Source organism: Oncorhynchus nerka, linkage group LG12 (assembly GCF_034236695.1).
Source record: "Oncorhynchus nerka isolate Pitt River linkage group LG12, Oner_Uvic_2.0, whole genome shotgun sequence".
Taxonomy (NCBI): Eukaryota; Metazoa; Chordata; class Actinopteri; order Salmoniformes; family Salmonidae; genus Oncorhynchus; species Oncorhynchus nerka.
The window spans coordinates 6,776,894-6,793,094 of record NC_088407.1 but is presented as its reverse complement, the minus strand read 5'-3'; the positions used below and the strand labels follow the sequence as shown (position 1 = coordinate 6,793,094).

Sequence of the window (16,201 nt, the reverse complement as noted above, 5' to 3'; positions counted from 1 at the left end):
CCGGAATAAATACAGTTGTCCTTTACCCTCTCCTTTACCCTTTACCGCTCTCTGCCCCTGACTCCGCCCCCCACTACTCCTAGAAGTCGTAACAATTATGACATCACAATACCCCATTATGACATATTGAAAACATGTTTTCACATGTCAACTGAAAATGTAAAGACAATTAAATAAAGAAACATGTCATTTACATAGGTATTGTTTATGGAAGGGCGGCAGGTAGCCTTGTGGTTCGAGCGTTGGGACTATTAACCGGAAGATTGCAAGATCGAATCCCCGAGCTGTTGTTTTGGCCTGAACCCACTGTTCCTAGGCCGTCATTGAAAATAAGAATTTGTTCTTAACTGACTTGCCAAGTTAAATAAAGGTAAAGGAGGGGGGGGCGAAAACCTTTGTCGGAATTTGTCCCTATTTTAGAACATGGAACACAGAAGTTAGAACACAGAACACTAGAACACAGAACTTTCGGGAACTGGGTGCAAAAACACATATCGGAATTTGTCCCTATTTGCTGTCCTGTGTGGGTGTACAGGTACTGTGTGGGCTGTTACGATGACTAAAAAACACGCTGTGCTAAAACATCATCTCCTCTCAGCCTGAGCGTCAGGCTGTTTGTGTTGTCACGCCAACCCCTTGTCACTCAAAGTCATGTTTTGGCTTGACAATGAGCAGTGGAGTCGGCATTAGTACAAACCTATCCAGGCTACAGACATAAAATACTGAGTCAGCTTCACCTCCAGGTCAGAGAAGAGATAGTGAAAAACAACCACACAGACACTAAAATCAACAAGACCTCCTATGTTCTTCTGTCGTTCTATCCCCTCTACTCCTCACAGCTACCCAGTCTGATCAGGGGCCTCACAGCTACCCAGTCTGATCAGGGGCCTCACAGCTACCCAGTCTGATCAGGGGCCTCACAGCTACCCAGTCTGATCAGGGGTCGTATGTATCAATCCTCTACTCCTCACAGCTACCCAGTCTGATCAGGGGTCGTATGTATCAATCCTCTACTCCTCACAGCTACCCAGTCTGATCAGGGGCCTCACAGCTACCCAGTCTGATCAGGGGCCTCACAGCTACCCAGTCTGATCAGGGGTCGTATGTATCAACCCTCTACTCCTCACAGCTACCCAGTCTGATCAGGGGTCGTATGTATCAACCCTCTACTCCTCACAGCTACCCAGTCTGATCAGGGGCAGTATGTATCAACCCTCTACTCCTCACAGCTACCCAGTCTGATCAGGGGCCTCACAGCTACCCAGTCTGATCAGGGGCCTCACAGCTACCCAGTCTGATCAGGGGCCTCACAGCTACCCAGTCTGATCAGGGGTCGTATGTATCAATCCTCTACTCCTCACAGCTACCCAGTCTGATCAGGGGTCGTATGTATCAATCCTCTACTCCTCACAGCTACCCAGTCTGATCAGGGGCCTCACAGCTACCCAGTCTGATCAGGGGCCTCACAGCTACCCAGTCTGATCAGGGGTCGTATGTATCAACCCTCTACTCCTCACAGCTACCCAGTCTGATCAGGGGCAGTATGTATCAACCCTCTACTCCTCACAGCTACCCAGTCTGATCAGGGGTTGTATGTATCAACCCTCTACTCCTCACAGCTACCCAGTCTGATCAGGGGCCTCACAGCTACCCATTCTGATCAGGGGCCTCACAGCTACCCAGTCTGATCAGGGGTCTCACAGCTACCCAGTCTGATCAGGGGCCTCACAGCTACCCAGTCTGATCAGGGGCCTCACAGCTACCCATTCTGATCAGGGGCCTCACAGCTACCCAGTCTGATCAGGGGTCGTATGTATCAACCCTCTACTCCTCACAGCTACCCAGTCTGATCAGGGGCCTCACAGCTACCCAGTCTGATCAGGGGCCTCACAGCTACCCAGTCTGATCAGGGGCAGTATGTATCAACCCTCTGCTCCTCACAGCTACCCAGTCTGATCAGGGGTCTCACAGCTACCCAGTCTGATCAGGGGCAGTATGTATCAACCCTCTGCTCCTCACAGCTACCCAGTCTGATCAGGGGTCTCACAGCTACCCATTCTGATCAGGGGCAGTATGTATCAACCCTCTGCTCCTCACAGCTACCCAGTCTGATCAGGGGTCTCACAGCTACCCATTCTGATCAGGGGCAGTATGTATCAACCCTCTGCTCCTCACAGCTACCCAGTCTGATCAGGGGCAGTATGTATCAACCCTCTACTCCTCACAGCTAGGGGACTGATCCTATTTTAGCACACTTACTGAGATGTTTGATGCGACCGGCCAGCCCCAGATCTGTCAAGGGCAGAAGTGAAGGACACAACCTGGAATGAGAAGCATCGCAACCTGTGAGTCAATCAATCCGTTACGAAACCCCACGAGGTTTCTTGTACTGACCGCTCACTAGACAAACAGTGAGTAATGTAGACTGTATCCCAAATGGCTCCCTATATAGTGCACTACTTTAGACCAGGGCCCTATGGGTGTCCCTATGGGCCCCAGATATAAGTTTTGCACCACATAGGGAATAGGGTGCCATTTGGACCTAACCGAGGGTTTGTCATCAGGTATTGCCATATATAGTGGCCCTGAGGCTCGGGGAAACAGTATTCTAGACGGACAGAGATGAAGAGAGATGAAACTACTAAATATCCTCTGCTTCTGCCTGGCTGTCCTCGCCTCCACTTGGGTACGATAATATATGTTTTCATTATTTATTAAATTATTTATTTTAATGTAAGAGGTTTAATAATATTTAATTTAATAATAATAATAATAATAATCATAATATATTGGATTTATATAGCACTTTTTTAAAATGTTATTTATTTATTTATTATGATTATTTTTTTATGTTCATTATTTATTAAATTATTTATTTTAATGTAAGAGGTTTAATAATATTTTATTTAATAGTAATATATTGGATATAATTTTTATTTAATTTTTTATGTTCATTATTTAATAAATCATTTTTTAAATTTAAATAAGTTTAATAATATTTTATTTAATAATAATATATTGGATATAATTTTTATTTAATTTTTTATGTTCATTATTTAATAAATCATTTTTTAAATTTAAATAAGTTTAATAATATTTGATTTAATAATAATAATTTTGGTGATTTTATATATAGCTCTTCCTCCAGGTGACATGCTGTAATCTAGTCCTTGTTAATATGTGAGCTGCCATGTTGAGAACAAGTGTTTTTAAAGACTGCTTTATTCTCGAGGATCAAGCGGACATCTTGCTTGATGTGTGGATAATTTATTATCCAAAATTCAATTCAATTCAATGTGACATTTTGAGCATAAAAGCAGGTTTCTGGGGCATGAAGAGAAGGACTAGAAGGATGTTATCAGCAGTGGTGTAAAGTACTGAAGTAAAAATACTTTAAAGTACTACTTAAGTCGTTTTTGGGGGTATCTGTACTTTAGTTTATATTTTTTGACAACTTTTACTTTTACTTCACTACATTTCTAAAGAAAATGATGTACTTTTTACTCCATACATTTCTCCTGACACCCAAAAGTACTTGTTACATTTTGAATGATTAGCAGGATTAGAAAAATGGTCCAATTCACGCACTTATCAAGAGAACATCCCTGGTCATCCCTGCAGCCTCTAATCTGGCAGATTCGCTAAACACAAATGCTTTGTTTGTAAATTGTGACTGAGAGTTGGAGTGTGACCTCTGGATTTCGTAAAAATAAAAATAAATCACAAATTGTGCTTAATATAAGTAATTAGAAATTATTTATACTTTACTTTTACCTTTAATACTTAAGTACCTTTTTGTAATTTCATTTACTTTTTATAATTAAGTATATTTAAAACCAAATATTTTTATACTTTTACTCATGTAGACTTTCACTTTTACATGAGTCATTTTCTATTAACGTTTTTTTAAAACTTTTACTCAAGTTTGACAGTCGGGGAATTTCTCCACCTCTGGTTTTCAGCACAAGTTTTCAAGTTCGAAAAAAATAGAATTCAGTAATATTATTCTTGGTAACATAAGTGAAATGTTTATGTTGCGTTTTTATTTCAATCTCTCTATTTCACCCCCCTCTCTCTCTCTCTCTCTATCTATCCCCTCCTCTCTCTCTATTTCAACTCCTCTCTCTCTGTCTCTCTCTCTCTCTCTCTCTCTCTCTCTCTCTCTCTCTCTCTCTCTCTCTTTCTCTCTCTATTTCACCCCCTCTCTCGCTCTGTCTCCCCCCTCTCTCTCTCTCTCTATCTATCCCTCCCTCTCTCTCTATTTCACCCCTCTCTCGCTCTGTCTCCCCCCTCTCTCTCTCTCTATCTATCCCTCCCTCTCTCTCTATTTCCCCCCCTCTCTCTCTCTATTTCACCCCTCCCTCTCTCTCTCTCTATTTCACCCCTCCCTCTCTCTCTCTCTCTATTTCACCCCCCTCGCTCTGTCCCTCTCTCTATCCCCCACCTCCATCTCCCCCTTTCCCTCCTGGTCTCTCTCAGGCTGAGGACGCAGCGGCCGTGTTGAGCCCTCGTGGAACCCGACCAGTAGAACACGGTTACAAGGCTGATAAATGTGCCTCAGAGAGGAGTTGGCCTTTCTGCTCAGATGACGACTGGGTACGTTTATCACCGGAATCGTCTGAATTAAAAACAAAAAGATATTTAGAATCTTTGTTGTGGTTGACATAGTTTGTATAGTCGTATCCTGTTCAGGTGAGCTCACCGTTTCTCTCTGGAAAACATGTCAACATGGAGATAATCACAGTTACACAAACTCCTAGATCAATAAAAGTTCATATTTGATCAAGTTGATTGAAAACACAGACATTTTACAATTCATTTTGACTAGGGGATGATTTGACTAGGGGATGATTTGACTAGGGGATGATTTGACTAGGGGATGATTTGACTAGGGGATGATTTGACTAGGGGATGATTTGACTAGGGGATGATTTGACTAGGGGATGATTTGACTAGGGGATGATTTGACTAGGGGATGATTTGACTAGGGGATGATTTGACTAGGCATTGGTTATGACTAGGCATTGATTTGATTCCATTTTCCCCTGTCTGCCTGTCTCCATGTCTCCATGTCTCAGTAGTTTATATTCACTCTGGGGTGGATTTGAGGACTAGGCTTAAACTGCGTCTGGGAAGCCGTCCGTCTATGTCCTGTAACTCTCTCCTCTCCCCTCCCTCCCCTTCTCTCTCCTCTCTCCTCCTCTCACCTTCCTTCTCCCCTTCTCTCTCCTCCTGCTCCTCCCCTCTCCCTCCCCTTTTCTCTCCTCCTGCTCTTCTCCTCTCCCCTCCCTCCTCTTATCTCTCCTCTCTCCTCCTCCTTCTCTACTCTCCCCTCGTCTCTTATCCTCCTCCTCTCCTCTCTCCTCCTCTCCTCTCATCCTACTCCCCTTCTCTCTCCTCTCTCCTCCTCTCACATCCTCCTCCTCCTCTTCTCTCTCCTCTCTCCTCCCTCCTCCTCTCCCCTCCCTCCTCTTCTCTCTCCTCTCTCCTCCCTCTCACATCCTCCTCCTCCCCTTCTCTCTCCTCCTGCTCCTCTCCTCTCCCCTCCCTCCTCTTCTCTCTCCTCTCTCCTCCTCCTTCTCTACTCTCCCCTCGTCTCTCATCCTCCTCCTCTCCTCTCCTCCTCCTCCTCTTCTCTCTCCTCTCTCCTCCTCTCACGTCCTCCTCCTCCTCTTCTCTCTCCTCTCTCCTCCCCTCCTCCTTCTCTACTCTCCCCTCTTCTCTCATCCTCCTCCTCTCCTCTCTCCTCATCTCCTCTCCCCTCCCTCCTCTTCTCTCTCCTCTCTCCTCCTGCTCCTCTCCTCTCCCCTCCTCCTCCTTCTCTACTCTCCCCTCTTCTCTCCTCCTCCTCCTTCTCCTCTCCAGGGTCCTAAGTGCCCGTCAGGTTGTCGTATCCAGGGTCTGTTAGACAAGGCAGACCATTCCCTGCTGAAGAAGATAGAGAAGATTAGGCAGCTCCTTGACCAGAACAGAGCCAAACACCGCTCTGCCGACCAGGCATCCAAACAGACCTATGACTACCTCAAGGAGAAACTCACCTCCAACGCAGGTGAGATACAGTACCATCATATTGTTTGATTGGATGAACGTTCGGCTTTGTTTGACTGATCTCGATGTTTTACATGCACTTAGTTCTCTCTCTCTCTCTCTCTCTCTCTCTCTCTCTCTCTCTCTCTCTGTCTCTCTCTGTCTCTCTCTCTCTCTCTCTCTCTCTCTCTGTCTCTCTCTGTCTCTCTCTGTCTCTCTCTCTCTCTCTCTCTCTCTCTCTCTCTCTCTCTCTCTCTCTCTCTCTCTCTCTCTCTCTCTCTCTCTCTCTCTCTCTCTGTCTCTCTCTCTCTCTCTTTCTCTCTCTCTCTCTCTCTCTCTCTCTCTCTCTCTCTCTCTGTCTCTCTCTGTCTCTCTCTCTCTCTCTCTCTCTCTCTCTGTCTCTCTCTCTTTTTCTCTTTTTCTCTCTCTTCTCTCTCTCTCTCTCTCTCTCTCTCTCTCTCTCTCTCTCTATATATATATATATATATATATATCAATGTTAACCATCACTTTCTCCCTCTCCTCTGTCCCAACAGGTAATGACAACAGCTTCTATGACCTGGCTGAACGCCTCCGTCAGAGGATCGTCGACATCAAGATCAAGATAGACCGCCAGCTGAGGATCCTCAACGCTCTGAAGATCAGCATCAGAGACCAGGTTATAGAGATGCAGAGGATGGAGGTGAGATTAAGATTAGCGATTACGATTAGCGATTACGATTAGCGATTACGATTAGCGATTACGATTAGCGATTAAGATTAGCGATTAAGATTAGCGATTAAGATTAGCGATTACGATTAGCGATTACGATTAGCGATTACGCTTAGCGATTAAGATTAGCGATTAAGATTAGCGATTAAGATTGGTGATTAAGATTGGCGATTAAGATTAGCGCTTAAGATTAGCGATTACGATTAGCGATTAAGATTAGTGACTAAGATTAGCGATTAAGATTAGCGATTAAGATTGGTGATTAAGATTAGTGATTAAGATTGGTGATTAAGATTGGTGATTAAGATTGGTGATTAAGATTGGTGATTAAGATTGGTGGTGATGGTGAAGACCAGGGTCAGAGACCAGCAAAGACCCCTCTCTCCTCTAACCCCTCCCTTCTCCCCCTCTCTCCTCTAACCCCTCCCTTCTCCCCCTCTCTCCTCTAACCCCTCCCTTCTCCCCCTCTCTCCTCTAACCTCCCCCTTCTCCCCTCTCTCCTCTAACCCCTCCCTTCTCCCCCTCTCTCCTCTAACCCCTCCCTTCTCCCCCTCTCTCCTCTAACCCCTCCCCTCTCTCCTCTAACCCCTCCCTTCTCCCCCTCTCTCCTCTAACCCCTCCCTTCTCCCCTCTCTCCTCTAACCTCCCCCTTCTCCCCTCTCTCCTCTAACCTCCCCCTTCTCCCCTCTCTCCTCTAACCCCTCCCTTCTCCCCTCTCTCCTCTAACCCCTCCCTTCTCCCCCTCTCTCTCCTCTAACCTCCCCCTTCTCCCCTCTCTCCTCTAACCCCTCCCTTCTCCCCTCTCTCCTCTAACCCCTCCCCTCTCTCCTCTAACCCCTCCCCTCCACCAGGTGGACATTGACATCAAGCTGCGCTCCTGTAAGGGGTCTTGTAAGGGCTACGCTGAGTTCTCCGTTGACCAATCATCCTACGTGGCCCTGGACAAGCAGATGGACCAGCTGGAAGCCCAGAGGGTTCAGTCTGTTGAGACCGTCGGCTCGCTGCACATTATGAAGAGCCGCCCGCTTAAAGACGTCTTGGTCGACAGGTGAGGAGGAGGATGATGATGCTGAGGATGAAGAAGATGATGACCTCTTGATAATCACCTTTTTCTTTTTCTTCTCCCACCCACCCTCCTCTCTTCTCTTCTCTTCTCTTCTCTTCTCTTCTCTTCTCTTCTCTTCTCTTCTCCTCTTCTCTTTCTTCTTCTCTTCTCTTCTTCTCTTCTCTCCTCTTCTCTCCCATTCCCTTCTCCCCACGCCCCCCTCTCAGCAAGTTTAAGTCCAGCCTGGCAGGGGAGCAGAAGCAGGATTTCTTCCCGGAGGTGAAGTCCGTGAAACTGACCTTGGAGGCTGAGGGGTCCAGCGCTTCGTCTGCCGCCTCTGTCAGCAAGGTCCCGGGTACGCACTTCCAGCCTTCGACCTCAGGGTCTTCATCTTCTTCATCTTCATCATCGAGTTGGTCGACGGGTTCAGGGTCGATGGATGGGTCGAAGAAAACGATCACGGAGCTGGGTGGGGGTGGTGGTGGGGGGGTGGTGGTGGTGGTGGTGGTGGTGGGGTTACGAGGGGGGATGGAGATGGGGATTTCTTTAAGGGGATGGGTGGACTCGGCGGAGGGCTGGGGAGTCTTGGAGGCGGAGATTTCACCTCTACCGGTCACCAGACCACGCATGTATCGAGCTGCACCAAGACCATAAAGAAGACGATAGTGCATACGAAGGACGGGCCGGTGGAACGCATCGAGGAAGTTTCGAGCGGACCAGGCTGTGAGGCAATGAAGCTCGATGGCGGAGGAGGGATGGGGGACTTCTTCCCATCCCTCTCTTCCTCTTCCTCCTCCTCCTCCTCCTCCTCATTCACCAAATCCACAAGCCACGGCAGTAACAAGGGAGGCAGTAGCCTCTTCAGCAGTACCAAGACCGGCGGCGCTGCCGACGGCTTCGGAGCTGATTCATTCGGGATGGATCTCGGAGCGTTTATGCGCGGGAAAGATGACGATGATGTCCCGGATTTCCTCAGCCACAGCCACGGCGTGAAAACTAGCGTCCGGAGCAAACGGCAGGCAGATTATGTGGAAAAAAGTACATCTGACCAGGAGTAACTGCCTAATATTTGACCTAGCTAGCCGCTGTTTAGCCACTGTTAGTATCTTAGCCTAGTGGCCGTTAGCAATTAGCATGTTAGCCTCTATTAGCATCTTAGCCAAACTGACATTAGCGATTAGCACCTTGGCCTCGCGGCCGTTAGCAATTAGCATGTTAGCCTTCATTAGCATCTTAGCCAAACTGACATTAGCGATTAGCATCTTAGCCTAGCGGCCGTTAGCGGTGAGCGTCTTGGCCAGCAGCTCCTAGCGTCATAGCTAGCAGTGAGAAGTGAAACGTTTCTATTTTTTTGTCGTAGCTCAAATCAAATCCTAGAATGTGATCCACAGTAGCCTAATTAATAAACAATTGTAAAGTAGTTCAGCCAATTGCTCATATGATGTGTTTGTGTTAAAAAAATAATAATAATCTAACAAATTGTATAAAATAAGTTCCAGAGATACTGTCTAAAATATGCTGTACTATACATAGTGTATTCTCAACCGCTCCTGAGCTGACTACCAGAAGGGGTTCGGAGGGGTAAAGGGGAGGTATGGCTGAGGTTACAAACACTCTTCTGACCCGGGCACCTGAGGGTAGAGCTAGAAGACCGTGAGGGAAGAGGTTGGCATGAGGGAGGGAAAGAAGTAGAGGGGAAGAGGTAGGAAAGGTGATAGAGGAAGAGAGAGAGAAGGATGGGGAGTGAGTGACAGAGAGATAGAGAGAGACATTGCTGACTGTTGATTCTGTGAGTAGATGATTAAAATGTGTTTTTTTTTGTCTGACCCTGTGAATGATGTCAATGTACTGAATGTTCATGGACAAAAACAAACCACCGGCTAACTTCTGAACCAATCAGGTACTGCCAATGTTCAAATAACTGTTCTAAGAACAGAAAGGGGTTCTAAGAACTACGTTAGAACTTCCGTTAGAATGTCCAAACCAAGCTACTGATGCGACAATAAAAATATTTTCACTTCAACTTCATGTTTTGTGTTGTATGTTTAAATGTATTTTATAATTATAATTATAATAATTATTATATTATTCTTTATGTGCATGTCTCTTGGGTAAAAAAATAAACACAGTCTAAAGTTAGAGGGAAAAAGGTATACTTAATAGTATAAACAGAAATAAACACAATATTAATAACAGATAAGAGTTAATAACATTAATAACATAACAATGTCAGAAAGCTCTATAGTCCTAATTAAGGTATAGGCTTATACATTATACAGAATATATAGACATTAGGATATAATATGATATACATTCAGAATATATAGACATTAGCATATAATATGATATACATTCAGAATATATAGACATTAGCATATAATATGATATACATTGAGAATATATAGACATTAGGATATAATATGATATACATTGAGAATATATAGACATTAGGATATTATATGATATACATTGAGAATATATAGACATTAGCATATAATATGATATACATTGAGAATATATAGACATTAGGATATAATATGATATACATTGAGAATATATAGACATTAGGATATAATATGATATACATTCAGAATATATAGACATTAGGATATTATATGATATACATTGAGAATATATAGACATTAGGATATAATATGATATACATTGAGAATATATAGACATTAGGATATTTATTTATTGATTTTTATTTGACCTTTATTTAACTAGGCAAGTCAGTTAAGAACAAATTCTTATTTTCAATGATGGCCTAAGAACAGTGGGTTAACTGCCTGTTTAGAGGCAGAACGACAGATTTGTACCTTGTCAGCTCGGGGATTTGAACTTGCAACCTTCCGGTTTCTAGTCCAACGCTCTAATTTCATATACATTGAGAATATATAGACATTAGGATATAATATGATATACATTGAGAATATATAGACATTAGGATATAATATGATATACATTGAGAATATATAGACATTAGGATATAATATGATATACATTGAGAATATATAGACATTAGGATATTATATGATATACATTGAGAATATATAGACATTAGCATATAATATGATATACATTGAGAATATATAGACATTAGGATATAATATGATATACATTGAGAATATATAGACATTAGGATATAATATGATATACATTGAGAATATATAGACATTAGCATATAATATGATATACATTCAGAATATATAGACATTAGGATATTATATGATATACATTGAGAATATATAGACATTAGCATATAATATGATATACATTGAGAATATACAGACATTAGCATATAATATGATATACATTGAGAATATATAGACATTAGGATATAATATGATATACATTGAGAATATATAGACATTAGGATATAATATGATATACATTGAGAATATATAGACATTAGGATATAATATGATATACATTGAGAATATATAGACATTAGGATATTATATGATATACATTGAGAATATATAGACATTAGCATATAATATGATATACATTGAGAATATATAGACATTAGGATATAATATGATATACATTGAGAATATATAGACATTAGGATATAATATGATATACATTGAGAATATATAGACATTAGGATATAATATGATATACATTGAGAATATATAGACATTAGGATATTTATTTATTGATTTTTATTTGACCTTTATTTAACTAGGCAAGTCAGTTAAGAACAAATTCTTATTTTCAATGATGGCCTAAGAACAGTGGGTTAACTGCCTGTTTAGAGGCAGAACGACAGATTTGTACCTTGTCAGCTCGGGGATTTGAACTTGCAACCTTCCGGTTTCTAGTCCAACGCTCTAATTTCATATACATTGAGAATATACAGACATTAGCATATAATATGATATACATTGAGAATATATAGACATTAGGATATAATATGATATGCATTGAGAATATATAGACATTAGCATATAATATGATATACATTGAGAATATATTAAGATGAACATCTCAGTTTCTTAGGCCTATTGGGGGGAGGGATCCTAACTTCCTTAGTCTCCCATTGACATAAATACATGACTAAGTGAGTATTTTGACTGAAGCAGAAGTTGGGATTTATATACCCATTATTATGATCAGTCAGAGATGGGTGGTGTATTATCACAGCCTAATTCATTGAGTCTTATTTGTCTCCCACACAGTTCTGCATTGATTCAGCACCTCATAGAGAAAGGCACAAAACGACCAAATCATCAGCCACTGTCTTAATGTCACCTTAATGAAACCTTAATGTCACCTTAATGAAACCTTAATGTAACCTTAATGTAACCTTAATGAAACCTTAATGTAACCTTAATGTAACCTTAATGTAACCTTAATGAAACCTTGAAACCTTAATGAAACCTTAATGAAACCTTAATGTAACCTTAATGTAACCTTAATGAAACCTTGAAACCTTAATGAAACCTTAATGTAACCTTAATGAAACCTTAATGTAACCTTAATGTAACCTTAATGTAACCTTAATGAAACCTTGAAACCTTAATGAAACCTTAATGTAACCTTAATGTCACCTTAATGTAACCTTTATGAAACCTTAATGAAACCTTAATGAAACCTTAATGAAACCTTAATGTCACCTTAATGTCACCTTAATGTAACCTTAATGTAACCTTAATGAAACCTTAATGAAACCTTAATGTAACCTTAATGTAACCTTGAAACCTTAATGAAACCTTAATGTAACCTTAATGTCACCTTAATGTAACCTTTATGAAACCTTAATGAAACCTTAATGTAACCTTAATGTAACCTTAATGTAACCTTAATGAAACCTTGAAACCTTAATGAAACCTTAATGAAACCTTAATGTAACCTTAATGTAACCTTAATGTAACCTTAATGAAACCTTGAAACCTTAATGAAACCTTAATGTAACCTTAATGAAACCTTAATGTAACCTTAATGTAACCTTAATGTAACCTTAATGAAACCTTGAAACCTTAATGAAACCTTAATGAAACCTTAATGTCACCTTAATGTCACCTTAATGTAACCTTAATGTAACCTTAATGAAACCTTAATGAAACCTTAATGTAACCTTAATGTAACCTTGAAACCTTAATGAAACCTTAATGTAACCTTAATGTCACCTTAATGTAACCTTTATGAAACCTTAATGAAACCTTAATGAAACCTTAATGTAATCTTAATGTAACCTAAATGTCACCTTAATGTAACCTTGATGTCACCTTAATGAAACCTTAATCTTAATGTAACCTTAATGTAACCTTAATTTAATCTTAATGTAACCTTAATGTAACCTTAATTTAACCTTAACGTAATCTTAATGTAATCTTAATGTAACCTTAATGTCACCTTAATGTAACCTTAATGTAACCTTAATGTCACCTTAATGTAACCTTAATCTTAATGTAACCTTAATGTAACCTTAATGTAACCTTGATGTAACCTTAATGTAACCTTAATGTAACCTTAACGTAACCTTAATGTAACCTTAATGTAACCTTGATGTAACCTTAATGTAACCTTAATGTAACCTTAACGTAACCTTAATGTAACCTTAATGTAACCTTAATGAAACCTTAACGTAACCTTAATGTAATCTTAATGTAACCTTAATGAAACCTTAACGTAACCTTAATGTAACCTTTACCTAACCTTTGTTTAACCTTTATTTAACTAGGCAAGTCAGTTAAAGAACAAATCCTTATTTACAATGAGAGGCCTACCGGGGAAACAGTGTTCGGGGACAGAACGATAGATTTTCACCTTGTCAGCTCAGGGATTCGTTCCAGCAACCTTTCGGTACTGGCCCAACACTCTAACCAATAGGCTACTTGCTGGTTACTGGCCAAACACTAACCACTAGGCTACTTGTTGGTTACTGGCTCAACACTCTAACCAATAGGCTACTTGCTGGTTACTGGCCAAACACTAACCACTAGGCTACTTGTTGGTTACTGGCTCAACACTCTAACCAATAGGCTACTTGCTGGTTACTGGCCAAACACTAACCACTAGGCTACTTGCTGGTTACTGGCCAAACACTCTAACCAATAGGCTACTTGCTGGTTACTGGCCAAACACTAACCACTAGGCTACTTGCTGGTTACTGGCCAAACAGTCTAACCAATAGGCTACTTGCTGGTTACTGGCCCAACACTCTAACCACTAGGCTACTTGTTGGTTACTGGCTCAACACTCTAACCAATAGGCTGCTTGTTGGTTACTGGCCCAACACTCTAACCAATAGGCTGCTTGTTGGTTACTGGCCCAACACTCTAACAGCTAGGCTACTTGCTGGTTACTGGCCCAACACTCTAACCACTAGGCTACTTGCTGGTTACTGGCCCAAAACTCTAACCAATAGGCTACTTCCTGGTTACTGGCCAAACACTCTAACCAATAGGCTACTTGCTGGTTACTGGCACTCTAACCAATAGGCTACTTGTTGGTTACTGGCCCAACACTCTAACCAATAGGCTACTTGCTGGTTACTGGCCCAACACTCTAACCAATAGGCTACTTGCTGGTTACTGGCCCAACACTCTAACCAATAGGCTACTTGCTGGTTACTGGCCCAACACTCTAACCACTAGGCTACTTGCTGGTTACTGGCACTCTAACCAATAGGCTACTTGTTGGTTACTGGCCCAACACTCTAACCACTAGGCTACTTGCTGGTTACTGGCCCAACACTCTAACCAATAGGCTACTTGCTGGTTACTGGCCCAACACTCTAACCACTAGGCTACTTGCTGGTTACTGGCCCAACACTCTAACCACTAGGCTACTTGTTGGTTACTGGCCCAACACTCTAACCAATAGGCTACTTGTTGGTTACTGGCCCAACACTCTAACCAATAGGCTACTTCCTGGTTACTGGCCCAACACTCTAACCAATAGGCTACTTGCTGGTTACTGGCCCAACACTCTAACCAATAGGCTACTTGCTGGTTACTGGCCCAACACTCTAACCAATAGGCTACTTGCTGGTTACTGGCCCAACACTCTAACCAATAGGCTACTTCCTGGTTACTGGCCCAACACTCTAACCAATAGGCTACTTGCTGGTTACTGGCCCAACACTCTAACCAATAGGCTACTTGCTGGTTACTGGCCCAACACTCTAACCAATAGGCTACTTGCTGGTTACTGGCCCAACACTCTAACCAATAGGCTACTTCCTGGTTACTGGCCCAACACTCTAACCAATAGGCTACTTGCTGGTTACTGGCCCAACACTCTAACCACTAGGCTACTTCCTGGTTACTGGCCCAACACTCTAACCAATAGGCTACTTGCTGGTTACTGGCCCAACACTCTAACTACTAGGCTACTTCCTGGTTACTGGCCCAACACTCTAACCAATAGGCTACTTGCTGGTTACTGGCCCAACACTCTAACCACTAGGCTACTTCCTGTTTACTGGCCCAACACTCTAACCAATAGGCTACTTCCTGGTTACTGGCCCAACACTCTAACCACTAGGCTACTTCCTGGTTACTGGCCCAACACTCTAACCAATAGGCTACTTCCTGGTTACTGGCCCAACACTCTAACCACTAGGCTACTTCCTGGTTACTGGCCCAACACTCTAACCAATAGGCTACTTCCTGGTTACTGGCCCAACACTCTAACCAATAGGCTACTTGCTGGTTACTGGCCCAACACTCTAACCAATAGGCTATTTGCTGGTTACTGGCCCAACACTCTAACCAATAGGCTACTTCCTGGTTACTGGCCCAACACTCTAACCAATAGGCTACTTGCTGGTTACTGGCCCAACACTCTAACCAATAGGCTACTTGCTGGTTACTGGCCCAACACTCTAACCAATAGGCTACTTGTTGGTTACTGGCCCAACACTCTAACCAATAGTCTACTTCCTGGTTACTGGCCCAACACTCTAACCAATAGGCTACTTGCTGGTTACTGGCCCAACACTCTAACCAATAGGCTACTTGCTGGTTACTGGCCCAACACTCTAACCAATAGGCTACTTGCTGGTTACTGGCCCAACACTCTAACCAATAGGCTACTTGCTGGTTACTGGCCCAACACTCTAACCAATAGGCTACTTGCTGGTTACTGGCCCAACACTCTAACCAATAGGCTACTTGCTGGTTACTGGCCCAACACTCTAACCAATAGGCTACTTGCTGGTTACTGGCCCAACACTCTAACCAATAGGCTACTTGCTGGTTACTGGCCCAACACTCTAACCAATAGGCTACTTGCTGGTTACTGGCCCAACACTAACCAATAGGCTACTTCCTGGTTACTGGCCCAACACTAACCAATAGGCTACTTCCTGGTTACTGGCCCAACACTCTAACCAATAGGCTACTTGTTGGTTACTGGCCCAACACTCTAACCAATAGGCTACTTCCTGGTTACTGGCCCAACAC

At 42.4% G+C, this 16,201-nt stretch overlaps 1 protein-coding gene across 1 annotated transcript; it reads left to right on the top strand.

The window, feature by feature from the left end:
- Nucleotides 1–2,619: 2,619 nt before the first annotated feature.
- On the top strand, nucleotides 2,620–9,807 carry LOC135574237 (fibrinogen alpha chain-like). The gene is made up of 7 exons (XM_065025197.1): nucleotides 2,620–2,686; nucleotides 4,480–4,596; nucleotides 5,866–6,049; nucleotides 6,564–6,709; nucleotides 7,591–7,787; nucleotides 8,012–8,266; nucleotides 8,302–9,807. Exons 1-7 carry the CDS (start codon nucleotides 2,633–2,635, stop codon nucleotides 8,840–8,842), a joined length of 1,494 nt encoding a protein of 497 aa, XP_064881269.1. The 5' UTR covers nucleotides 2,620–2,632; the 3' UTR covers nucleotides 8,843–9,807.
- The last annotated feature ends 6,394 nt before the right edge of the window (nucleotides 9,808–16,201 follow it).

What these genes read in the sequence shown, in the direction of transcription:
- LOC135574237 (XM_065025197.1), top strand. Translation starts at nt 2,633, where the DNA reads ATGAAACTACTAAATATCCTCTGCTTCTGCCTGGCTGTCCTCGCCTCC. An exon ending in CTGTCCTCGCCTCCACTTGG is followed by an intron (nt 2,687 to 4,479) that starts GTACGATAATAT and finishes GGTCTCTCTCAG; the next exon opens with GCTGAGGACGCAGCGGCCGT. An exon ending in AAAGACGTCTTGGTCGACAG is followed by an intron (nt 7,788 to 8,011) that starts GTGAGGAGGAGG and finishes CCCCCCTCTCAG; the next exon opens with CAAGTTTAAGTCCAGCCTGG.